Genomic DNA, 27,382 nt, shown 5'->3' with positions numbered 1-27,382 from the left:
AAGAAAAAAGAAAGGAAAGGAAAAACCAGAAAAGGGAAAGGATGAAGAAAGGAGAGCATGGAATTCACAAAACTAAAAGAAACAAACTAGGAGTCACCACAGAACTCTTAGAAAATCAAGATATCTCCCCTGCAGTGAGCCATTTTCCCAAAGACCTACAGTCTCCTTTACAGTCACCACTGGGAAGGTCTCCCAGCTGCCATCAGTTGGCATCAACTGGCATCAGTCTCCCCCTACTACTCTGTACAACTTCCAGTGTTAGGTGAGATATGTGAATACATGTATGCTCATCCTATACACACATGCATACATTCCACACATTTATTTCATGTGTGCATATTGTATAGGTATATACAGTATTTATACATATCTACACACATGTATATGCATGTATTTTAGGGGTTTGTTTTTGACTGGTCCTGTGATATCATAAGTCTAGGGAACTCCCGTCGAGGAGATCCTCTTTATCTTTGCAGGCCAGGAGCTATTCCACAACTTGTTTATAAACACATTTATATGAATGTAACCTGCCTTCTACCACACCCAAATAGGCATATTCAACCAAAACTTGGCAGGGGAAGGGCCTACCTGCTGGCTGTGTTGGTAAACAAAATGGGCTCTTAGCACTCAGTTCAACCAAGTGCCCTTGAAGAGTTTGGCCTTTGTTTCCTTGATTAGATTTGGGAGTCCTTGATGACCTCCTCGCCTCAGGGGAGGGCCTAGTTTACCCATGAGTTTGAGTGGCATGTTTGGGTCATCAGAGGCTTTTAGATCACGTGGGTTTAAGTTGCCTCTTTGTGACAATTCTAGGTCACGTGGGTGAGTCGCATGTGTGACTCACCCTTGACCCTGAAAAAGATGTAAAACCAGGGGTTGGCTTTCTATTTTTTGGAGCTCTTACCGACAGCAGTGGTGGTGCACATGACTCTGGGCCAGCCCTTATTATGAGCTCCCAGGCTGAACTTAGATGTTGGTAACTATGAATTGTATTTGGTCTGTCTGTTCGATGTTTGTAATTTGTTTGTATTTTGCTCTGAAGTTCAGGGTGCTGGCTTTTTCTCCTGAACTAAGTGAATGATGTCTGTATGCTGGATTAAAGTAAATTTGTCAACCCCTTAACGTTGCTTTTCTTAGTAAAGCAGATCAAAAGAACCTGGGCTTTTGCAGTGTGCTGGTAGCGTGCTTATTGTTGGGCTTGTGTTGGTCTTTCACCCCCACAACAGCTGCTAGCCAGATTGTTAAAACACTGGCCAGGGGTTTTACCAGCATTTCCCAAGTACTGGTGGTCTGTTCCTGACATTGAACTAGAACGGACTTCTGGGAGAGGGAAGCAGGAGGAGAAATGGATGTCTGATGGGGCAATAGCCTTCAGAGCTGAAAGGTGGCCATTTGAGCATTGCATAGAATGGTGATGATAAGCTATGGATGGGCTGGACTTGCATTACTGGCCAAGCAAGAGCCAGCAGGATAGGGACAGAGATCTGTGATCAGGGACAGTGAGAGATCTAGGCATGATTCACACTTGACCCTGGTTCGTGCATTAAATGTCTTACTAGGAGGGACTCTGTTAATTCATTTTAGGAAGAACCCTAGACATGAGCCATACCTAAGCTCTGTTTAGATTTTTCCTACGACTCAGAGAAAGCAAGAAAACCCTGACCCCCTATTTTAGATGTCAGGTTCCCCCAGGACTGAACCTTATCTGAGTCTGGGGTGAGATCTCCTCTTCTGAGAAGGCCCTCCCCACCCCTAGATTGCAGATGACTCAAATATATTGGGGGCAGCTAGATGGAGCAGTGAATAATGTTGGCACTCAGAGTTAGTGACACCTGAGTTGGAATCCTCCATCAGTTACTAGCCGTGTAACCTGGGGCATGTTCATTAAATTCAGCCTCAGTTTCATCATCTGTATTCAAAGTGAGGATAAAAATAGCACCTGCCTCACAGGATTTTTATGAAGACCAAAGGAGATAATATGTCAACTAATTCACGAACCTTAAAATACTACACAGATATAAGCTATTATTATAATACACTCAAAAGGGTAGAAATAGATACCTATGCATAATATATAAGTGAAGTGATGTCATATAGATATACATACACACATGCATTGATGCATATACATTTACTCACATATACTTCTTTTTGGACTATACTTATGATTCAGTCAGTCAGTACTTAATTTTTTCATTTCACATTGTGTTACAGCCATGGAACAGACATGACTGACTCATAACAGTATGGTTCAAATAAATATGTGTGTATACATATATACACACATATATGTGTACATATGCATATGCATATTTTATATATACATACATAGACACATACACACACCAAAGAAATCCATTCATATATATGTATACATATGAACCATATATATTATGTGTATATATATATACATATATATACATATGAACCTCACAATGAGGAAACTCCATCTAGTAATGCAGATCTGCCCCTTCTCTGAAACTCATAGTCTTAGAAAGGTGTCTGTGACATTGAATGGTTAAGTGACTTGCCCAAGGTCACATAGCCACACTGTTTCCAAGACAGAACACAAACCCAGGTGTTCACAATTCCAACTCAGTCTGCCACACCATGTGTGTCTCAAAATCTACATATGTACATGAACATATATATGTGTACATACGCATACCCAATTTCTGCAGGCAACCTCATGACTCATCAGGTAACTAAGCTGCCTGACTCCCACCCCCAATCCAAGGGCTGTGTAGTGAGACCTGACTCAGTGAAACACACAGCTCCCCACACCAGGCTCAGTTCATCCCTGAGGGCTTAGTTCCACAAAAGGAGAAAAGCAATAGCCCAAAAGCTCCAGAGTCATCTCTCCTTCCATCAGCCAACAGTTGTGGGGGGGTTCCCTGAGGGCACCCGTGTGCCCCTACTCCCACACTGCACCCCCATCTTGGTGGCACCAAGAAGAATGCTAGACACCAAAAATACTGCTGCCTTACATGAGGGCCGGACTCCCAACAAGCCCCTTTAAGGAGTGGTTGGCCCGTGTGAGTTCCAGTCTTAATTTTAGCTTGGAGACCTGCCATGGTCTGCTTTACCAAAAGGAGTGGATGAAGGTATGTGAGACAGCTGTCCCCCCGGCATGCGGGGTGGAGCTTATTTCACAGTCAGAGAGTACAAATCTGGGAACACTGAATTTATCACTTCCCTCAGGGTATTTCCCCCCCCCCCATCCAAAAGGATTTGGGGCTTTTCTCAGGCGAAACAGGAGTGTTACCATGGCTGAAGGACAGACGGACCTGGAAGCCAGAATCATCCAGGACATACACAGTAAAGAGATTGACTTGGTGAACCGGGACCCAAAGCATATTAATGAAGATGTGGTTAAGGTAGGATCGGGATCCTTTTGCTTTGTCCCTGGGATGGCCCCAGCCCTAGCCCAAGGTGCCCCAGAGAATGTCTGTTTGGCCATTAGCAACCTGGGACAGGGAACATTTCATTTCAGGCAGAGATAAGCTCTTGGAAAGCCTCATTATAACGGTGTACCTGTGTCCTGAACTTCCCCTTAACCAACTCCCAAATGCGTAGCATTAAATAATTATGAGAAAAATCACTGAAGATGTTTCAGAATATTAAGAGTGAATCAAGGAAATATACTGGCCTCACTTGGATACAAGTATTTAGAGGTTGGCTTGCTCTCGGCCTTGGCAGAATTAGAATAAAAGCATAGAATGTCAGAATTCATTTAGCTCCTGCCTATCATTTTACTGAGAAGGAAACTGAGAGCCAGAGTAGAAAAGTGACTTGCCCCAATTTGAGAATGTCTTCTACACAAGGGTGATGGAAGACAGTGAGGGGGAACTTCGTGTCTTGGGGAAGCCGCAGCCAAAGGACAATAGCCCTTGACCCGATGGCATCCAGCCTACCTGGACATCGCACCTCAAAGACACTTTCTATGTGCCAGGTCATGGGGGTGACTGCTCCCCCTGCTACACTCAGAGCAGCTGGCATCTTGGAGGTACAGCCCAGGGTCCCTGAAGGGAAATTCACACATCTCAGGATGTTCAAGTGAAGCAAGGGTGGAAGCCTATGAGAAACCCAGAGAAAACATTCATAGAATCATAGAATTTAGAGATAGAAAGGACCTTTAAGATCATCCCAGTCCAACCCTTTCATATTATAGATCAGAACTTTGAGACCCAGAGAAAGAAAGCCACCAGCCCCAAATCACAGGAGCAGAGTCAAAGCAACTTTTTTTTTTCTCATTGGGCATCATAGGACAAAAGTTGAAGCTGTTAGAAGGAGAAGAGGAGGCAGAATCTAAGTTCATTCTGTTCTAGGTTCTTCAATCCCAAACTTCATTGTTGAGAGGCACTGTTGTATAATGGAAAGACCAGTGGACATGGAGTCAGAAGAACTGAGTTTGAATCTTGGCTTTGCCATTTCCTAGCTAAGTAACTGGGTCAAGCATTTCACTGCCCTAGTTTCTGTATGTATAAAATGGTGATAGTAGCTGCCTACTTTGCAATGGTGTTTGGAAGAAAGCTTTTTGTAAAGGGCATTCGAGAGAAGAGTTATTATTAAATGATCATAGGATGAGATCTAGAAGAGGCCTTAGAAACTGTCTCATCCAGCCTCCTACTTTTATAGATGCAACTAGCCTTGGTCCAACTCGCTATGCAATATCTTATATTTTCGCTCAGTTTGTGGGGAATTTTTAATAATAACCATCTGCCTCACTTACTTGGACCTCACCCCCCTAGAAAACTGGGTGTGGTTCAGTGAAAAGAACCGCCTTACCTCTGAGGATCTGCCCCAGTGCTCCCCACGTCTGTGAATCTGGGCACTCAGAGTCTTCACCTGTAAAAGGAGTTGAGTGGACTGGATAGCCTCTGAAGGCCCTTCCAGGCCTGGATCTATGAGCCTATGGAATTTTGCTCAGGCATGCTAACAGACCCAGGCAAAGAACATCATAGAAACCGAAAAGCATTTAATTGGGACAGGAATGAATAGTAAAACAAGAGAAAACAATCTCGGCATACATTTACTGAATGGGCGCAGTTGCATATTCCCATCTCCCCATGGTAGTCTGAAAATAACAAGCTCCTCCAAGACACACGGTTCCAAAAAGGAAGGCATGGGGAAGGTTTCTGTCTGCAACAAGAATGAATGATTGGTGTCTTCAGGACAGGCAGGGTTAGAGTCTCTCCTGTGCAGCAATCTCCTTGCAGCATCTGCTACTGGCAATTTGAGTGATCACTGAGTGGCTCCCATTCTCCATGAGTTCCCAGGATGTCTCCCCAACTCATGTGGCCCCATCCCCACAAAAATCTCCATGATTCCTGTATGTCCTGGCTGTCCTTCCTCAATCCACTGATACAACTGTGCTATGCTATGGCTGCACATACCTCATGCTAATGAAAATCCTCTTTCTTCCAATAGGCATCCATGCTCTGGACTCAAATATCATAGGACACTTAGTCTCAGTGAACCAAAGGAATCATGGCTATCAGAGCTGGAAGCCATCTAGTTCAGGCCCACCCCCTCCTCTTTTTATGTAGAAGAAATGAGGCCTAAAGAGGTTTCTCCATGGTGAGAAATACTATAAGTGGCAGGTCCTCTGACTCCAAAACCAGCTTTCTTTTTCAGTATCACACTGCCCCTTATAGGAAGTGACTTACCCAATCACCAGGATTTGAACCATGGGTGTACTGGTAATGTTTAACAATCAGCTGGGCGGGGGCAGGAGGCAGTACGTATATGCGAGACACACTTTTAAATTTAATCTGCATTAACATTTTCTGTTACTTTCTTAAGTCTAGAAATCAACAAAACAATTATATACACACACACACATATACACACATGTGTATTCATATACACACATATATACATGTGTATGTATGTGCATATACATATGGCCAGCTAGGTGGCACAGTGGATAGAGTGCCAGGCCTGAAGTCAGGAAGACTCATATTCCTGAATTCAAATCTGGCCTCAGATTTACTTGATAGGTGATTCTGGTCAAGTCACTTAGCCCTGTTTGCCTCAGTTTCGTCATCTGTAAAATGATCTGGTGAAGGAATGGCAAACCACTCCAGTAACTCTGCCAAGAAAACCCCAAATGGGGTCAAAAAGAGTCAGACATGACTGAAAAAGAACTCAACAAATATATACATATATACTGAGTCCTTTGGAAACCATCATAAGGAACTATGATTATCTGAAAGGATTAGTAGGGTAGTTCTGAATTTTTGTCTCCCATAATGCTGCTCTTCAGAGGATCCCACCAGTGCTCCAGAAACACCACCTGCCATCAGGGGCAGGGCTGCCATCCATGCACACAGGGTAGAGGCTCCTTCCACCATGTGGTGTTGGGGCACCCAGAAGTATTCTCCTCCCTCACCCGCCAATTCTGAAACAGCACCACCTGAAGACATCCCTTTGGGTTCAGCACTGCCTTCACCCTGAGAATCCCTTCTATAAAAGCCATTCCCCTGGGAGGAAGATGTCTTAAATCCACTAACATCCAAGGTGAAGGTATCCCCTACAACAGCTTCCTTTTTGACACGAGAGCAGAGCAGCCAATGAAGAGAAAGCACTTGGTGTCCTGGACTTGGAGTCCAAGGTCCTTGGTTCAAAGCCTGAGTCTGCTACTTTTAATCAAGTCGCTTGTCTCTTTGACACCTCAGTGTCTTCATTTATAAAATATATTAAATGGATGAGTGAGTGAATAAATGAAAGAAAAAATTTATTAAGTGTTTATGATATGGAAAGCACCTCATGACGTTATGGAGTGAGAAACAGAAAAGACAGTCCTCCTCCTCCAGGAGCTCACATTCCGAAGAAGCTGCGAGGAAGATGGAAAAGTCCCATGGTCCTTAGGGGGCAGCAGCAAAGCAGACACTAATGCTTCTTCTCTAATGTCATTTCCACTGACAATATCATATTACTTTCTGGTGTCCGATTATTGGGTAGTGGCAAGGGCTTTGGAGGCGAGAACGTTCTCTTCTGGATCTTCAGTAGCTGCCTGGTCTCGTCACCACCGAGATTGCTTCCCAGATGTCTCTGAGGGCTGGGCAGGGCTGGATACAGGAAAGGTGGGGTTTTTTTTGGGGGGGGGATGCTGCCACTTTTGGGCTTGCCTGCTGGTTGGTCAGCTGTTAGCATTGTTATAAGGAAGATGGGTCCCTTTTCCAAGACTTTTCCACTCAGAGTCAATGTCAAGACTAGACAATACCAGGGAGGGTTTTATATGGGACTGGGTTTAGTCAAAAATCCAAAAGCATCAATAATTATTAATATCATCTGCTATTTAAGGTCCCTTACAGCACCAAAGCCCATGGCCCTACCAAGTGAGAAGAGCACGTGACAGGGAATCAATGGGAGGCAGGACAATATAGTAGAAAGGGCCCTGACTGGAGTCAGAGGGCCTGGGTTTGATGTGGACTCAGCCCCTTCGAACCTCAGGGGCTAAACTAGAACCACAGGCAGTTAAATTAGAAGGTCTCTGGGTTCCCTTTAAGATCTAGATCTATGAGGTAGAAGACCCATCTCTAGCCTCACTTCCATAGGTCAGTTGTCTCAGTCCCTGCCCCCACCATGGGCTTCATCCTCATCATCTGCCTTATCATCAGGGCCCCGGAACAGGCGATCTCCAGAGTGCCTCCCAGCTTTAAGGCTCCATGAGGATCAATGTGTGTGTGTGTGTGGGTGTGTGTGTGTGTGTGTGTGTGTGTGTATTCCTCTTCACACTTATCAATCATATACAATGTGCAGTTGCCAGGTGGCCCAGCAGGGAGAGCCCTGGACTCCAAGTCAGGAAGACTTAGGTCCCAGTCCTGCCTCAGATACTTACTGTGTGACCCTAGACCAACCTCAACTAATCTCAAGTTAAGCTTCCTCACATGCAAAATGTGGATCATAAAGCACCTATTTCATAGAGTTGTTATGAAGATCAAACAAGTTAATGCATGTAAAGCATTTTGCAAACCTTTAGATGCCATTTAAATGTTAACAATATGATGGGATCAAAGTTGGAGGCCTAGAGTCTGGGAATGGCATTTCATCTATTTGGCATGGTAAGTGGTTCTGGAGCTGCAGAGAATGGTATAATAACCTAATAGTATAGTACAACATAACACAATGTAACATAAAACAATACAATACAATTAACATAAAATAGTATGATAAATGGGGCAGCAAGGTGGTGCCATAGTTCATACAGAGCTAGGCCTGGAGTCAAGAAGACCTGAGTTCAAAACCAGCCTCAAAACACTTGTTAGCTGTATGACCCTGGGCAAGACACTTAACTCTGTCTGCCTCAGTTTCCTCATCTGTAAAATGAGCTGGAGAACAAAATGGCAAACCCCTCCAGTATCTCTGCCAAGAAAACCCCAAATAAGGTCATGCAGAGTCAGACACAACTGAAGAACAGCAATAACTTCACCCATTATTATCACAGAATGTCAGAGTTGGAAGGGACCTCAGCAGTCATTCATTCAAGCCAATACCAGAGTAATAATCCCCTCTCTAACAGAGCTCACAAGTCATGAAATCTTTGCCTGATGACCTCCCACACAGGAGGAAGCCACTGTCACCCATGCCAATCCGTTCTACTTTGGGATGGTGTGAATTATTCGGGAGGTTTTCCCTTATACCAAGTCTAAATGTGTCTCTCTGTAACTTCCACCAATTGCTCCAGGTTCCGGATTCTGGGGCCAAAAAGGACAAGACCAATCCCTCTCCCCCTTGGGAGGTCTTCAGCTGCCCAAAGATGACTCGCCCCTTTGAGTCTTCTCTTCTCCAAGCTGACGAGTCCCAGTTACTCCAGATGACATGATAATCATCGTAATGATAATGACAAAATAGCAATTAACAATAATATAGATAGTATTTATATAATAGTAATTAATCTACATATTAATCATCATATATTATTAAATGTAATAGTGATTTAGTAATAGTCTAAATAAATAGTATCATATAATGCCTACTACATGCCATGCACTGTGTCAGTGTGTTACACATATCTGACTTGAACGTCACGACAACCCGGGAAGGTATGTACCATCATTACCCCCAATTCCCAGTCGAGGAGACTAATGCAAACAGCAGTTAAGTGACACTATATTATATCCCATAGGAGTCAGGATCCTTGTATTATCAAAGACATCAAAGCTTCCAGGGGAAGAAGGGGAGCCAAATGTTTTTTTCCTAGTTTTCAATACTTTCTGGATGGAAGTGTGGAGAAAGACAAAGGGTCCGAGGTCAGAACACCTAAGTTTGAATCCCGGATCACCTCTATAACACCGAGCAAGTCACACAACAACCAATATTTTGTTGTTGTTCAGTCATTTTCAGTCACATCTAACTCGTTGTGACCCCAGATACTGGAGTGATTTGCCATTTCCTTCTGCAGCTCATTTTACAGATGAGGAAACTGAGGCAAGTAAAGTGACTTGCCCAAGGTCACACAGCTAATAAGTGTCTGAGGCCAGATTTTAACTCAGGAAGATGAGTCTTTTTGACTCTGGGCCCAACACTCTATCCATTACACCACCTAGCTGCTCCAACCAGAGTTTATTAAGTACCTGTTGTGTACTTAGCTCTGAGCTGGGCAAGACGACAAAGTTTAGATAGCACACAGTTCCTGCCTTGAAAGAGTTGCATTATGGGGTCTCTAAGGTCCCTAAATCCCATGATGAACAATGACCATCATTCATCCTTCTCCTCCACACCAGAATAACACACACATACGCGCGCGCACACACACACACACACACACACACACACACACACACACACACACCCTTTCCAAAAGTTTGAAGGAGAGAAAGTAGAAGGGTTTAGTGGAAAGAATGTTAAAATAGATGTCAGACCTGGGATCCTGTTATCCATGGCTCTCCCACTGCCTACCTATGTGAGTCAGTTTTCTCAAAAGTTAATGACAAGAGGAAGGTCAACAATCTCGTCTCCATCCCCCCACTGACATTCTACAGCACAGAACTTAGAACTGAGAGATCTGAGTTTGAATTTTAGCTCTAATACTTAGATCACAGATTATGAGCTGGAAAGGACCTTAGAAGTTATGAAATTAAAAGGCTATATTCTACAAATTAGGAAATCCAAGACCAGAGGTTAAGTGATCAGCCCAAGGTCTCAGAGGTATCAGAGTGAGGACTTGAGCCCAAGTCCAAATTAGCTATGTGACTATGGGCAAGTCACTTCACCTTTGACCTTAAGGAAGAGGAAGAAACTGCACTGGGAGAGGGGGAGTGAGAGGAGCCAAGTGACCTGCCCAATGTCATCTGGTAAAGGGTCAGAGTAAGGACTAGAAGCCAGCTCCTGACTCTTTGGCCAATGCTTTCCACACCTTCCCTCAACAAAACTGTTCTTAGAGCCATGATAGAATCATTGAATCATTGGATGTTAGTCTAATGAATTTGTGCTAAAATTCTTTAAGCTGCCTTAAGCAGTAAATAACTGCAGAATATTATGAGTACAATATTAAGTTACCCTGGGGGTTTACAACACATCTTTTTTTGTTGCTGTTGAATGGAGTTCAAAGAACACAAACACTGAGAACAGTTAGACCAATGACAAAGCTGATGCTTACATTTACAATTTCCATAAATTTGGGGTTCTTATTCAGTAAAATAGACTTAATAATGCTCATGCTACCTCCCTCCCAGGAAAGATTCCCCCTAGTCAGCTGTTGGTCCTCCACCCACAGATGAAATCCTCTGTATTTATCTGGCTGGATGTTGTATCACCCCACTAGACTGAAACTCTTTGAAGGCAGGGGTATTTCGTTTGGGTTTTTTTTCCTTGGCACTTAACACAATATCTGACCCATAGTGCTTAATTACAAATGCTTGTTGAATGAATTTGTAAACTTCAAAGCACTATACAAATGTGAGTGATTATCAGAACCAGGGGAATGAATCATACCTTTTAAAAGATACCAGATAGAATGCTGTCCTTGAAAAAAGAAGATGTAGCTTGGCCTCCAAAGCTTAGTAACTGTGTAACCATGGACACATAAGTCTCAGGTTCCTTATCTCTAAAATGGGGGTGATAACAATTGTGTGGTAGTCAGTATGATGAGATTGCTTTAAAACTTTGAAGGGCCAGAGAAATGCGAGTGGTTATCATTACTGTTGGAAGTGACTGTAAATGTTCCAAGATAGGTTTTAGAAAAAAAGATATATTTGGTCAGAATTGAGGGCCTTGTTTCCTGTTCAGTTGTCCATGAAGCTCATCCATTCATTTAGCTGGAAGAAGCCAGTGATCTTCCATAAAGGCTGACCTCATAAGCCCCATTTCCCTACTGCTGGGGGATCCTTCTAGGCTTGGGGCTCTGCTGACATGCTCAGGGTTGTTTTGTCTACAGCCAAAGGACCATCAGTCAACACAAAGAGAGACTGAACCCTCCTGAGTCTAAGCTTCTTGATGCTTGAATGGATGTCAATACTATTTTCTCAGGCCTACTTTTTGTTCCAGAATCTCCCTGACTGCATCTGGGAAAAGAAATAGTTGTCAGTTCAATACAGGAAAATTTCCTCTTTTCAAGGAGGAAAAAAGTAGTAGACCCAGGGGCAATGGGGAAAAAGATGCCTTGGGAACAGATTTAGAGATCATAGAATGCTTGAGTTGATAGATAACTTAAAAATCATCTTGCCCAAGCTCTTCATTTGAGAAAAGAGGAACCTGCGGCTCAAAGAAGTAATTTAAGCCATGAGTGACCTTCTGGTCACATCATATTCTCTAAACTTGAGCCAACTTCTCTCTGAACTCTGTACCTACTTGCAAGAAATAGTGTGTCCCTAATGCTTGGAAGTATGTTTTTGTACCAACTGTTCTTAGAACACTACATTAGTAAGTACCATTTTCTAAAATCTAATTAACTGTGAGTAGTTAATCAATATGGAAGGGTACACAAGATGGGGGCTCATGAACCAGAAATGCCCAAGCCCCTGAGGGTTATCCAATAGTACCAACCAGAAGGGAGAAGGAGTAAGTTGCCCAGCCACTCTCTGGGGGCCTGTAACGACAACCACACTGGCATACCCAGGATGGCTGCTAGTACAGGTTCTTTTATCTGCTTTACTAAGGAAAGATAGCTATTTCAGGGGTCAACAATCTTTTTTAATTAAAAAGAAAAAATACAGAGAAGAGAAATAAAGACTAATAGACAGGGCTTTACTGCCTGAATCAAAGTTTTACATCCACCACTGAATTGAGAGACCCTTTACGTCTGAGGAGCTCTGAACATACAGCCACTCAGAGTCTCAACCAGGGAATCATAAGATCCTTCTTGTAAGTGAGCCCCCAAACCAAAACCTCACCTCTAAGAATATATACTTTCAGTTATTAGGCTCAGAGCCAGAAGCCTTCTGACTCAGTGCCTAATTAGAAATTAACAAAAAGTGTGTAAGCCTTCCTACAAGCAAGCAAGCTTCCTTCAATGGGCTCCACATGAGGCCTATTGATGGGTGGGGAAGATCTTATTCCCCACTGACCTTACAGGACCGAAGTTGTCAGTGCCAGTGGGGGCTGGGAGAGGAGAAGGCACGATACAAGAAAATCATCTATTTAGAGCCAGAAGAGAACTTTGTGATCATATAGTCCAATCCCCTCACTTTAGAGATAAGAAAATTGAATCCCAGAGAGATGGGGTGGCTTGATTGAGATGACATAGCTAATAAGTTAAAGGACCGGAATGATTAAATCTTCTGACTGTAAATTTCCACTTGCCCAAAATCACACAGCAAAGTGGGACTCCACAAGGTTTCCAGGGTCCCCCACTTGGTATTTTGGGGCTCCTTCTCTCCTTTTTAAGTACTTGTCAGACACAGCCCATTGTTACAACCTGTAAATAAGAGTTTTCAGTTCAAGAATCATTCATGAAGTGCCCATGTTATGTCAGGTTCTGTGTTGGGCACTACAGGATGGAGAGATAAAACAGGAAATTAGTCCATGTACACATATGAGTAAATACAAAGTATATAAAAAGTAAATATACAATAATTTAGGGGAATGACAGCAACTGGGAGATCAAGAAAGGCCTTATGTAGGAAGCTGCACTTAAACTGAATTTTGAATAAAGATTAGGTACCTAAGAGGCAGAGGTGAGGATCGTCACCTTTAAAAGAGACCGTGTCTGTGTATGGATGGGGTCGCCATTTCCCACTCTCCTACACACCTAATAATATAGTTAAAACCAGAATAATCAATCAACTAGCATTTATTAAGAGCCTACTATGGTCCAGACTGGGCTAAGTGCTGGGGACGCATAAAAAAATAGATAGATTGATAGATGAGTGAATGAATAGATAGATAGATAGATAGATAGATAGATAGATAGATAGATAGATAGATAGATGGATGGATGGAAGATAGAAAACAGTCCCTGATTTCTAATGTTCAGCCCACCCTGTTGATTTTCAGCCTACCCACAGTCTCATGAAGGGGGAAGGGTCCAATTACCTTAAAACTGCCTGGGAAAAAAGCTTCTCCACTCTCAGTCTGAGATGCTCTAAGGTAAGAGCCTGGTGACTTGGATTTAAATATGTGATGTTTTCCAAGCAGAGCTGAGCCATGATAAATGATAATGATTTAATATGTTCCCATTTAAAAGCATCAAATTGAACTTTCTTAAATGTAGCCCATTAGTGGGTCAAGGGCCAGGAAAAGTCTGAGTTACCCACAAATATCACTCACACGTGCACACACACACACACACACACACACACACACACACACATGCCACAGAGACAGAGAAGTCACCACGAGCCTTTCATTCCTTTGGGCGAAGCATGGCCCTCCACCTCAGGTCCCCTTTGACAATATAGACTTTTCCTCCCTGTATGGCAAACCCATTAAGCTAACTCGTACTCAGAGGTTCCAGTGACTAACTGGAGCTGCTTTCCTGCTACTGAGAAGACCCTGGAAGGAAGTCACCGGTATGGTGGGAAAAGCATTGAATCTGATGTTAGAGACTTAATTTCCATTCCCAACTCGGCCAATTAGTGACCTTGGACAGGTTCACTTTGTCCCCCTGGGTCTTGATTTCCTTATCTAGAAGGTGAGGGGGTTCCCTTCCAGCTCTAAACATATGACTGTGAGGAACATAAGACAACCAGAGGCCTAGGAAATAGATCTCATGGAAATGGTAGAGGGAAAGGAGAGGATGACCATTTATATAGTACCTGCTATGTGCCATGTGTACTATATACAATACCTACTGTATACACAGTGGGTTCCTTTACATATATTACCTAAGTGCTTTTATTATCTCATTTGATTCTCACAACAACCCTCTGAGGTCAATGCTATTATTATCCCCTTTTACAGATGAGGAAACTGAGGCAAACAAAGGTTAAGTGACTTGCCCAGGGTTACACAGCTAATAAAGTATCTGAGGCAGGATTTGAACTCAGGATATCTCCAGGCTCTTATGTGATGTGCCACCAGCTGCCTCTAGAATGACAAGGTGTCTGAGGACCTTATTTTGAATCTCAGCTCTGCTATTTGCTAATAGATTTGAGGAAATCACTTAACCTTCTCAGGGCCTCACTTCCATCATTTGAAAAATGAGGGAGTTTGACTGAATGACCTTTCCAACTCTGTATCACCAACCTACACTCTTCTCTGTATGTGGGCTCCAGGGAGTCAGTTAATTAGCATTGATTAAGTGCTTCCAATGTGCCAGGCATTGTGCTAAGTGGGAATGCAGTCTGGAGAAGGAGGAGATACCGCTGGCTTGGGGGCCTTCCCAAATGGAGGTTCTGGGAGGAGCTGCCCAATCAGAGGAAGAGGCCTGCAGGGGCAGAGGCTATTCCAAATGTTCGAATTCCAGGGCTGGAGCAAGGTTTCAGGATGAAGAGCTGAGGCATGATGGAGGAGGCCCAGAGCACAGCCCAGAGAAGAATCCCAGCTCCACCATATATGAGCTGTGTGGCTTCCAGCAAATCACTCAACCCCTCTGGGGTTCAACTTCCTACTCCATAAAATGATAAGGTTGGACTAGACCTGTGGCCTTGAGGCCACATGTGGCCCTCTAGGTCCTCAAGTGCAGGCCTTTGAGTCCAAACCTCACAGAATAAATCCCCTTAATAAAATGATTTGTTCTGTAAAACTTGGACTCTGTCAAAAGGCCACACCCAAGGACCTAGAAGGCCACGTGTGACTTCAACTCCTGCAGGTTCCCCACCCCTGGACTAGACCCTCTCTCAGGTGCCTTCTAGCTATGATCCTGTTACCTCTAAGGGCCCTTTAATTCTATGCTTTGGTTCTACAAAGTGATGTGGATGAAGAAGAGGAAAGAAGAAGCCAACTGAGACACAGAAGGTAGGAGCTGGGAGACAACTTGGAAGGATCCACCCAACCTCCTCCCTGCACGTCGAAGACAGAATTGGAACTGACCACATGTCTGACACTCTGTGTTGGCGCATCTGACTCTGCCTATGTATGTCTTCCTGCCTTCTCCTACGAATTCCCAGTCCCTAGCTATTGAATTACACTATTCTGGGTCCTGTCTCCTTTCTCCACCCATTCTCTAAGGAGTACAGACCTATGGAACACCCCTTTCAACAGTGAGAGCTTGAAACCTTTGTTTGAGGACCACTATCCTGGGGCATTCATCCAGATCCCAGGATCCTCCTGTCTAAAGTGAGTGGACCAAAACCACACACCCAGTAAGATCAAAAAAGCACTGAGTGAAAAGAAGTAAATTCAAACTCAATGTACAGAAAAACTTCCCAGCAATCAGAATTTTATGCTAGTGGATTCATGGAATCCTATATTTGTAAAGGACCTCAGCAGGCCATCTAGTCCCAACTGCCCCTCTCTTTACAAATAGGGAAACTGAGGCACGGTGTCATTCACACAACTTAGAAGTGTTTGAGCAAAGGCTGGATGAGCTCGTAGAGGTTTTTCTTTTTCAGATATGGGTTCAAGGAGATGGCCACTGAGGCCCCTTCCAACTATGAACTTCTGTGGTTCCATGACTCAATGCTTGCAGTAGAATGTAAGTTTTCCTGCTTGTAGGGGGTATTCTCACCTTTATATTTATATCTCTTGTGCTTGGCACATAGTAGGCATTTAGTAAATGTTAGAGGATTGATTGAGTGATTTTGGGAAACCAGAGCTAAGGAGGCATAGCGTGAAAAGGGCACTGAATTGAAATCCAAGAATGTCTGGGTTCCAATCCCAGCTTTGCTCCATGCTGCTTTGTGACCTTGGATAGGTCACTCCCCTCTCCAGGTCTCAGTTTCTCCCTCTTTAAAATGAGGGGTTTGTTAACCCAAACAAACGACATCTCTGGCTCCTTTTAATTCTATATCCATGATCCTATGAGTCCAAAAATAGGCTGTGTCTTACATGCAAGTAAGAAATCTAGACAAAAGGAATCCCTCACAAGGAGGGTCCAGAATAGGGGTTCTGGCCACGCTAGTGGCCTAATTTACATGCCCTGTATTGGTTTGTCATCTACAAGCTATTCCTATGTGTAATATAATCCTCCCATAATCCTCTGCACCTGCCAACTGTGCGGCCCAGACACCCACACACTGGTATTCAACGCAAGTTTACCCTCCACACAGCTCTTCTCAATCTGGGTCTTCACTCGTACACAGTCAAAACTTGGGTCCCTCCCAGGACCCTGCTCAGTGAATGCCTCTAAATAACTAATTCCTGTTCAAGAAATTCCCAGCTAAAAATGGTTGAATGTGACATACATTATATTTTAGAGCCAGGAAGGACCTGGACACCCCTGAGTTCACTGACTTGATTTTACTAATAAGGAGATTAAGACCCAGAAAGGAGGGGTGATCATCCCATGGTCACAAAACAAATCAGTGGAAGAGTCAGGACTAGAAGCCAGTTCTCCTGACTTTTCAGGAGATCACATTTATAGTGTGAAGAAAAATGGCCTTGGAGTCCATTCAGATCTTGGCTCTGGTGCTTACTAGCTGTGCAAACTTGGGTTAGTGTCATCCAACAAATAGGATTCATAGTAATGCTATCTACTTCACAAAGCTGCTTTGAAGAACGAATGAGATCAGGTCAGTCGATCAATGAGCATTTATTAAGTTCCTACTCTGAACTAGACACTGTGCTAAAGGCTGAGGATACAAAGAAAAGCAAAAGATAGTCCCGGACCTCAGGAGGCTCACAGTCTAATGGGCGAAGTGCTCTGTAAATTTCAAGTGTCATATCTGAGCTACTATCACTAGACCACTGAACATGTGTGATGCCATCATGGGGAACTCCCTCCACAGATACAGATGACAACCTATCCTGGACTTAATAAGTAGATCCCACAGCCAGTAGATATCAGAGGTCAAATTTAGAAACAGCTCTTTGTAATTCTAAGCACAATCCTCTATCTGCTACCCCCTACTGCCTCTATGAGCTAGTATTAGCAAATTTTTCAAATCTCCTGATTTCATTGGCATACGAAACTCTACATGAGGAATGCCCTCTACCAAAGCTGACTGGTATCTGCTTTGCAACTTGTAGACTTAGAACACTGCCTAAGGGCACAGAGAGGTTAAGTGATTTGTCCAGGATTACATAAGCCAATATTTGTAAGAGGAAGAACTTGAACCCAGGACTTGAGCTTCTTGACTCGGAGGTGAGGTCTTGATTTATGATTCCATGATGTGGCTCTAATCAGCATTATCATCACACTATATATAATTAATAGTGTATGATGCTATTAGTAATGAATGTATCATAATAATAATAATAATAGAAGGAACAGCTAGGTGGCACAGAGTACCAGGACTGGTCGGGAAGACTCATCTTCCTTAGCTCAAATCTAGCCTCAGATACTTATTGGCTGTGTGATCCTGGGCAAATCACTGAGCTCTGTTTGCCTCGGTTTCCTCATCTGTAAAATGAGCTGGAGAAGGAAATGGCAAACCACCCCAGTATCTTTGCCCAAAAAAACCCAAAATGGTCATAAAGAATCAGACATGACTGAAAACTGCTGAACAACAATACTATATATCCATTTCTACTGGGGTTCTCAAGTACTTTAGCCAAGCTGGGTAAGTCTGGGAATGTCAGGCAGAATTTCACAGCAACAGAGCTTTCATTAACTCACATAGGACACCACGTAAGCCAGCAGGGCCACGCAGAGCCTCCCCTGCCTCCTGCAAGTGCTCCACGCCCTCCACACTATCTACCCTGTCCCACTGCTGCTCCAGCTGGCTCACACTAATCAAACTACCACCTTCCTGCTCCAAAAATAAACGTAGGCAAGGCTGCCTGACTTAGTTAGGCAGATTCATTTCCCGTCCCTCTCCCTCCCTCCCGCTTCTCTCTCTCTCTCTCTCTCTCTCTCTCTCCCCTCCCTCCCTTCACACACAGACAGAACATTCTGCCTCAGAAAGGGAGCAAAGGGAAGATTATCAGTCCCCCACCAAAATAAGTCATTTCCCCGGCAATTCTAGTAACTAATAAAGGAATGAAGCCACTGTATTGTTTGGGGAAATTGGCATGCACCACAGAGCTCCCTGACTCCAGCTACATAAATGCCACCTCCCCCTTCCCGGAGAGAGGCTTAGTGAACTGTGACCAAAGCAGGCCCTTCTCTCAGATCCAAGTTGGGGGGACAGCTGCAGAACTCTATACTGGCTTCCTCTGGAAGACAAGGAAGTATAGGGATACTCGGAGCCAGACCCCTTGGTGAAAAGCATTGCTGGGAACTGTCTAATTGAAACATCAGGACCAATGATTTCTAAGAAAATGAATAATTAAATGATGTACCCTCAAACCCCCAAGACTCTATGTGTTACTGTAAGAAGGAAGGGAGAAAAAGTTCCCTTCTATTATCTTCTCATCTCAGGCAGCCAACCCCTACCCCCACTGCCGCCCACAATTTCAATATTGGGGAAATCAGCCAATTTGTGAATTCATCTGCCAATGGTGGTTACAGTAGAACTGTCAATTAGTAAACCCTCTGGGAACAAAGCTCCTTTTGACAAAGTCAGCCTATGCATGGAACAGATTTGGGCATTTCCCAGGATGTCTAGTTCAAACAGGGCTGTGTCTAGTAGCTTTTGCACCTGGGGCTGGCACCACTCCGCCCTACTCCTCCAGTCAGCAGCACAAAACAGGCCTTGAAATGAATTTTTGAAGCCATGGAGAAAGAGGGATAGGGGCAGAGAGGTGCTGAGGTGGAGACGAGGCATCCCTGGGCTGTAGCTTCCAGAGGAAGTAAGGAGTCATCTGTCAGTGGTCTCTTTGAACTAACACTTTTTGTTAACTTGGTGCTAAGATCAGTGGCTGGCACATAGTAGGCACTTACTATATGCTCCTTGATTTCATCCTCTAAATCTGGAGCCTGGGTTAAACCTCTGATCACCCCACCCTAGTTAGAGCTTTGCCTCTGGGCTGGTGGCAATGGTGACTGAGGAGAATGAGGAAATGAGGGTGATACTGACCACTTTAGGGTTGGCCTGGCTGAGAGGAAAATGAATTCTTTCAGCCTGTGGGGACTAATTACCTCATACTACCATAGCCTCCATGTCCCTAAATTGAGATGATATAGAGAGGGCCCCTATACCCCCTAAGAGGGACAAAGAACTACCTCCTACCTGACTCAGAGGAGAGAAGCCAGCTGAGGCTTGGTAGAAAAAGCACCCAGATTCTGAGTCTTTAATTCATAGTCTTGATTACCTCTGATAATGATGTTTCTGACAATGAAGTTACTACCACAGTCAGGGGAGGTGGGCCAGTTAATCTGTGGTAAGCCTATTGTCACCAGAATAATATTCCCTTAGCCTCTGGTCCCATTTTGGCAGAAAGGCAGTAGCTTCCACCAGTAACTCCATTGTGGGCACTGGAATCTTTCTCACTCTCTCTTCAGAGCTTGAACCTCTAGGCTGGTATTTAGGCTAAGCAGTTCCAATTCCACCATTGGAGAAAGAAAGAGAGCCAGGGGATACTTCTTTGGGGCAGAGCATTGATGTTCTAGCATTCCTGGGAGATATCCTTGAAAGTTTGCGTTCATCCACACATATACATGCAAAAACATACACATACTTGCACATTTACACATACACACACCTCATATTTGTTGATAATTATCAACAAATGTAGACTTGTTGATCTAGAGTCTGGATCCTTTAGCTTCCCCCAAGTGCTCTTTTTTGCTGTGCTTAGGCTATTGGGGAGTTCAGAACTGTGCCAAACAGCTTTCTACAACTGCTAGGACAGGGTCATTTTGATACGGAAATTCTCCTATCACTGCAGCAAAGACCTATATCCTCTCCAGTCAAACTGCGTAAACTAAGGTTATCTGCCTTTGTCTGATCCCAGAGCACATGCCCCACACACCCAACATGTAGTTAGCTCTGAGGATTGGCACTCATATCCCATTCCTTACATTTGCCAATATTCAACAGCCACACCATTTACATTCAACAACTATTTCACATTCTTTGGAATTTGGATTCTTTTGGAACTTTGGAACTGATTGCATGACATGGGAGAAACTGGCACAGGACTGCCCAGCATAGCGTGCCCTTATCAAAGCAGGTGCTGTGCTCTATGATCAGAACAGAAAAAAGCAGCTCAAAAAAAAAAACCGAGAGATGTGCAAATTTAGAGAATCCACTCCAAATGTTCACATGGACTATTTGTGCCCAACCTGTGGCAAAGCATTCTGAGCTCATATTGGTCCAAGCAGCTACAATCAAACACAGTATAACCTGACTCTAACATAATGATGTCATCTTGATCCTCTTCAAGAACATAGGACAACAACCAACCATTTCACATTCAATTCTCTCTCTCTCTCTCTCTCTCTCTCTCTCTCTTTTTTTTCTCTCTCTCCCTCCCCCTCTCTCTCTCTCTCTCTTTCCTGTCCTCCCTCCCTCCCTCTCTCCTCTTCTCTCTTCCCCTTCTCCCTCTCTCCCCCTCTCTCCATCACAAATACATTCATGAGCTGAGTTTTGACACCATGCCAAACCATACTTGATCACCAACACCTAAGGAATGTTCTCTTATAACCACAGAATTGAAGAGGATAATTAACAAGCAGTTGTGTAAATGCTCTCTTTCCTTGCATAGCTGTAGCTTTTCCCCAGGAATTCTCAACTTCAATATGTATCTGAGTACTCCTGTGTTGTGTGCAGTCTTGAGGAAGTCTTATGATCTAGACTGTGCTGCAAACTACCGGAGGTCTTAGACACAGAAAACACCTCTAAGTTGGGCAATGTCTTGACTGGGTTACTGGGTCAGCAATGGATACATCCTTGCCAATAGCTTCTAATCTTTTAACTGTGCTTAAGTCAAAATGGGTCATGGGACCCTGACCAAAATGAGAAATTGGATTTAATCTTCATTAATAGAGGTATTCATGTATATGGGAGAGAGGCAACAATTAAAATGGTCATGGGAATAGGAGGTCTACAAAGAAGGACAGAGTCAAAAATATTAAAATGCTTCATTCTGGAAAGATAGACCAAGGCTAGATGGATTCAAAGTGTACAAAATCACAAAGGTTACATGCAGGAGAATGCAGGCTTGTCCACCAAATCCCAGACTGCTGAATTAGGTAGGGAAGGTCCTCTAGAAATAGGAGATGCTTTTAAAATAAGTTCTTCTTAACACAACAGCTAGGGAAGTTATGGACCTTATTCTTTGAAGGAGTGGCACAAACTTAAAATATACAGAAATTCAGATGTAGTTTAAAACATTCATGGGCAACGGATGCCCTGAACTCCTGTTGCATTTAGAGCCAATATCTCTGATTTGGCAGCTAATTATCTATTACCTCATATTTTTGTTTCACTTTTTTACAGTTTGTCCTTTGAGATCAAAGACCATCTCTTTGCATACCCCCACAATGTGGTCTTGCACATAAGGAGGCACTCAAGAAAAATTTGTTGAATTAATTAATAGCTTTTTATTAAGGAGAGGGTGATCTTGCTGAGGTTGTTAGTACAGAGGGCAACCTCTTTCACCAAGCATTCTTTGTCACACCCCTGGCAGAGACAGAATATAGACCTGAGCTAGGGTAGCCTTCTTGAGTCCCTCTTGAAGTCAAGGACTGTGACTTTTCATACAACCCACCTCCCACAGTGTCACAGAACCACAAGAATTTCTGACGGTGACCTAGGAGATGCAAGCGGTGTATAGACCAAAGAGTTCTTGGCAATACCTGCTTGCCTGAGAATGCACTGACCAGAGCTCTCCTCCCTTACAGAGAGGCATGAATGGCTTGGAATGCTCTAGGAGGAGGAGATATCAAAATACACTCAGAAGAATCCATGAAGGGAAATCCTACTCCCGTCCCAAAGTGGCCTCTTGGTGCCAGGCCAAACAGGAGCTTTACAGACTAAGGATATTTGTGTGCTACTGTTCTCTGCCATAAGGTTCCCAGCGGTGAGAAATACCCCACCCTAAAGCTTGCAGCATATGCCAACTAGCAGCTCTCAGCTGAGAGGGGGTTCTATGTACCTGTACCTTCAAACTCATGGAGTGACAAGAACTCACACAAGTCCCACCTAGATTGGATTCTAGGATGGAGACACTGGCACTCCAGCGTTACTTTCTCCAGCCTGGTTATCTTATAAAGCAAAAACGTGATAATTCCACAAACACCCATTAAGAGGTATACTGTGTGTAAAAAGAAAATAGTCCCTGCCCAGAAGGGGTTACATTTTACTGGAGAAGAGAATGAATTCATAGATGAGCATGATATAAGGTAGGGAATGATGGGCAGGGGGTCGGGAGGAGAAGAGATCCAGACAAAGTACCTTAGGAATATTTGGGAAGGGAAAGAAAACTTTCACCTGGTGTGATCGGAAAGCAGGTTCAAAGAAGGCTTCATGAGGGGACTGTGAAAGAAGATAAGCATTCTGAAAGGTAAAGCTGAGACAGTATCAAATGCCAGGCAGAGAGGAGATGCTGTGTAAATGTGTGAAGGCTGAACCGTGGGGATCATACATTTAGAGCTAAAAGAGGCTTTAGGGGCCATGTGGACCAAACGCCTCATTTTACAAATGGGGAAACTGAGACCTAGCACATTATGTCTGAGCAGGAGTTTCTCACCCCCAGACTGGTGCCTTTGGTTTGCCTTTTTCTACCTCAGTACAAAAATCACACAATCTCAGGTCCCTCCAAAAAGGTCCGTGTCTGGATAGGGTCAAGTTCAGGTTGCAGTTACATCTGAGCCAGATGGAGATTGGGACCTGAGAGAAGCAGGCAGGAGGAAAAACACATTTCCTCAGGTTGTTTCTGTGTGGCTCGTCTGATCCCCTGGGTTATTAGTGTTTTCTCCATATGGAAACCACTTTATCTTACTTTGTATACACTTGGCATTTAGTTATCTGCTTGCATGTATTACCCCAGGAAAATATAAGCTCCTTGAGGGCAGAAACTGTTTCACTTTTGTTTCAATTCAATACCTTGCGATAGAGTTACTAAATGTTTGTTGAGTTGAGCTGAATTGAGTATACTACCAGAGGCTATGTATATCAATAATTGTAAATAATTATAACAAGTATTTATATAGATTTAAGGTTTGCAAAGAACTTTATATATGTTATCTCCTGTGAACCACATTATCCTGTGAGGTAGGGGCTATTATTATCCCCATTTTACAGATGGAGCAACAAAGACTGAGTAAGGTTAAATGACTTATCCAGGGTCAAATAAATAACCCCCTGAGGTATGGATTTTGAGAGAGACAGAGACAAAGAGACAGACAGAGACAGACAGGGAGAGACAGAGACAGAGAGAGGAAGACAAAGACAGAGGGGAGGAAAGGAGAGAGGGAGGAGGGGGGAAGGGGAGAGAGAGAGACACAGAGAGAGAGAGAGAGAGAGAGAGAGAGAGAGAGAGAGAGAGAGATCTGTAGTTAATAGAGATGAGTGGCTGTGTCTCTTCCTTGAAATCACCTCATTAGCTTAATATTTTAATCACTGTTAAAGTGTAGAAGCACTGGGAAACATCTCACGCCTAATTGTCAGCAGCTATTTACTCTCTAGTGTGACTGAGGGCTCCACGAATAGGTTCTTAGCAGATAAAGGAGCCAACATTGGGCATCTTAGATGGGAGTAGAAGAAGGAAAATGAGAAGAGAAGAGAAGTCAGGGACCTGAAGACGCGCAGGTCCCTCTTCAATATTCTGTCTCTCCAGAGACCTTGTTTCTTTTCACAAAGACCTGTTTATCCAACTACTCATCTGTCTGCAAAGGCACCCAGCAGGAAGTCCATGGCTTTGGGGACTGCTGGTTTGAGATCCTTTGTTAATACTCTCTAAGTGTGTTCACTGGAAAAAATACACCCCAAGCTCAGTGAATTTTTGACTTCACATAACATCAGAGAGTTTGGATCCTGTGGAATATTAACAAGTTTTCTTTCCTTGAGCACACATTAAATAATTGGGAGAAGAGAGAGGAAGACAGGTAGGAAAACCAGGCTGAAAGTAAGAACACTCCGTGCATAGAATCATTTAGTTTAAAAATATTGTTCTCTCTTGTAGTTACATCATCTTCATTTCCGGACATATTCCTGCACCCCCTCTCCTACTTGATGAGCCATCCTTCCTTGTAACTAAGAATAAAAAAGAAAGAGAAGAAATACAGTCCTAATAAAGTATCCAGCACATCCAAGAAGTCTGACAGTGCCTAGGATGTTCCACACCTATAGTGCCCCTCCCCATCCTCTGCATGGAATGGAGAGGAATGACTTTTCTCATCTCTTTTCCAAGGTAGAATCTAGGGCTTGTCACAATCATTGAATTTTAAAGGTGAATTCTAGTCCCCATTGTAATCAGAATTTTGTGCTGGAAACAGCTCATATGGACTCCAGCTGATGGTTATATTTTCATCATGAATATTTACAGCTTGGAAATCAGTGAACAATTCAAATCAGGGTTTGATTTATTGTTCTATTGATTGTCTAGACTTAAGAAAGTGATAGAGAAATGTTAATATTGTAGATTAAACTTAAAAGGGTGTCATGGGTACTTGTCCTACCTTCCCCCCCACCACCAAAATCCAGTTGTTAAACATTTACCAGCACACCCCTGTATGTTACTATATATATATACACATACATATATATGTATATGTATATGCATATGCATATGCATATGTATATGTATGTATATATACAAACATACACACATATATATCAGCTCTCTGATAAGTGAAATTGAAAATTTCATACTAAATGATTGCTAAAGTCTCTTCTATTGTTTTTTAACCTCTAGTTATTCCGTAAATTTTGTTCCATTTTTAAAAAATAAATTTAATATACTTTTTTACATCTTCTACATTTTCCAATGTTTCCTCCTCTCTGAGAGTCATCCCATATAATAAAAAAATAAAAAGGAGGGGAAAAATTCAGTGAGACTACTGTATCTTAAAACTCTGGCATTATATGTACTGCCTCATGCATACCCATAATAGTCTGCCTACAAAGGAAAAGAGGAGATGCTTTCCCCCATCTCTTCCATGGAGCCAAGCTTGGTCATTACAATTTCATAGCATTCAGTTGTCATCATTTTGCTTTCCTTCTCTCTGTTTATGTTGTTATCCTGGTTCTGGTTATGCCACTTCACATCAGTTTGCCATTAAGCGTGGCTATTTCTCTGGTCCCAAACCTTGTGTTTTGACAAGTACTCTTTTCTTCCCTCACTCTGGACTGGGTCTCAGGTGGACTTTGAAGATGTGATCGCAGAGCCTGAAGGCACCTACAGCTTTGACGGCGTCTGGAAGGTCAGCTACACTACCTTCACGGTCAGCAAGTATTGGTGCTACCGCCTGATCTCCACCCTGCTGGGCGTCCCACTGGCCCTCGTCTGGGGCTTCATCTTTGCCTGCATCTCCTTCTGCCACATCTGGGCAGTGGTGCCCTGCATCAAGAGCTGCCTGATTGAGATGCAATGCATCAGCCGCATCTACTCCCTCTGTGTCCACACCTTCTGCAATCCCTTGTTTGCTGCCCTTGGCCAAGTCTTCAGCAGCATCAAAGTGGCCTTGAGAAAGGAGGCCTAGATTGGCTTGGGGGAGGAGGGGAAAGATGAAACCTGTGAGTCTGGCAGGGTGATGGTGGGAGGGAGGCAAGAGGGGTAGAGGGGATGTTAAAGTCACATCTAGTTCCGCAACAACACTCCATGGGGATTTCTATGTATTTTATTTTTTAGAGACTTGTTGCTCTTTCTGAGACAAGAATGTGTAGAGAAAGGGGAAATGATATAATGACATTTGAGCACACTGGTCCTCATTCTGTCCCTGTCCCCCACCGTGGGATCCACAGCCAAGATGATGTCCATTTGCTCAGAGGGCAGCTACTGTATGAGTCTCAGCACTCATTTGTACTGTAATCTTAAGTCTTCACTGTAATGGCATGAAACCAGCCTCTTCCCACCTGGGATCACTGTTTCCTAAAACCCTGCAAACCCCTGCATTTTAGTGGCAACATGCAATTATGACTGGCAGATTGGAATCCAATAAAGGGTTTTGGCTGCAGGGGGGGTAGTTGTTCATTTTGTTTCTGTCCAAAAGATTAGAGCACAGTGTCCTCTTAAAATGTTTATTTTGTTTCCCCAAGGATATTCATTATTCCCAAGAATATTCTTAAAGGAACTCAGGATGCTTAGCCTAAAAAAGAGAAGATTCCACAGAGATATAATGACCATCTTCCAATATCTGAAAGTGTCTTGGCAAAGAAAAAAGCATTCAGTTTGTTCTATTTGGTCCCATAAGACAAACCGTTAGCAATGGATGGAAGTTCCAAAAACACAAATTTAAGCTTAAGGTAAGGAAAAACTTCCAAGTTCTCAGAGCTATCCAAAATGAGAGCAGAGTGCCTTGGGAGTGAGGTTCTCCTTACTGGGGTCTTTAAGTAAAGCCTGAATGCCCAACTAAGTCCTTTCCAACTCTGAAAATCCGTAAATAATATCTTATAGTGCTTTGGGATCACTTCTAAAGGGTATCTAATCATCGAAGGAATCAGAGAAAAAGAGTTGATTGAAGCTCATCTGAGACCCCTCCAGCAGATCACTGTACACTTCTTTCCTTGAAACTATGTGCTGTGTCTTCTTTTTTCCCAGTAGTCACTTACTCCAGCAGTGTGAAATCTGTTAAGTTCCTTGGAAGACTTTTCCCTCCTTTGTTTCACTCCCTTGCGCATCCTGCCCATCCCGAATGGATACAGAGTGAGTGAGGGAAGGAACATTCATAGAGTCATAGAATGACAGAATCTCAGGTTGGAAGGGACCAACTCATGGGACCATCCAGTCCAACTTGTAAGGAAAAAGGAATTCCCTTTATGAGCAAGTAGTCACCAAGCCTTTGCTTGAATGCCTTTAGTGAAAAAGAAGGGTTTCCCTGGCATTGAGCCTAACTTTGTTTCTTGGCAATCTC

General features: G+C 43.4%; 1 protein-coding gene across 1 annotated transcript; it reads left to right on the top strand.

Annotated features, from left to right (window-relative positions):
- Window positions 1–3,126: 3,126 nt before the first annotated feature.
- Window positions 3,127–26,487, top strand: CAV3 (caveolin 3). Its single transcript, XM_036739124.1, has 3 exons — window positions 3,127–3,374; window positions 25,670–26,045; window positions 26,161–26,487. The coding sequence occupies exons 1-2, from the start codon at window positions 3,264–3,266 to the stop codon at window positions 26,009–26,011; spliced, it is 453 nt and encodes a 150-aa protein (XP_036595019.1). The 5' UTR covers window positions 3,127–3,263; the 3' UTR covers window positions 26,012–26,045; window positions 26,161–26,487.
- The last annotated feature ends 895 nt before the right edge of the window (window positions 26,488–27,382 follow it).

This window comes from Trichosurus vulpecula, chromosome 9 (assembly GCF_011100635.1).
Source record: "Trichosurus vulpecula isolate mTriVul1 chromosome 9, mTriVul1.pri, whole genome shotgun sequence".
Taxonomy (NCBI): Eukaryota; Metazoa; Chordata; class Mammalia; order Diprotodontia; family Phalangeridae; genus Trichosurus; species Trichosurus vulpecula.
This window is presented reverse-complemented; position numbering and strand designations above follow the sequence as displayed.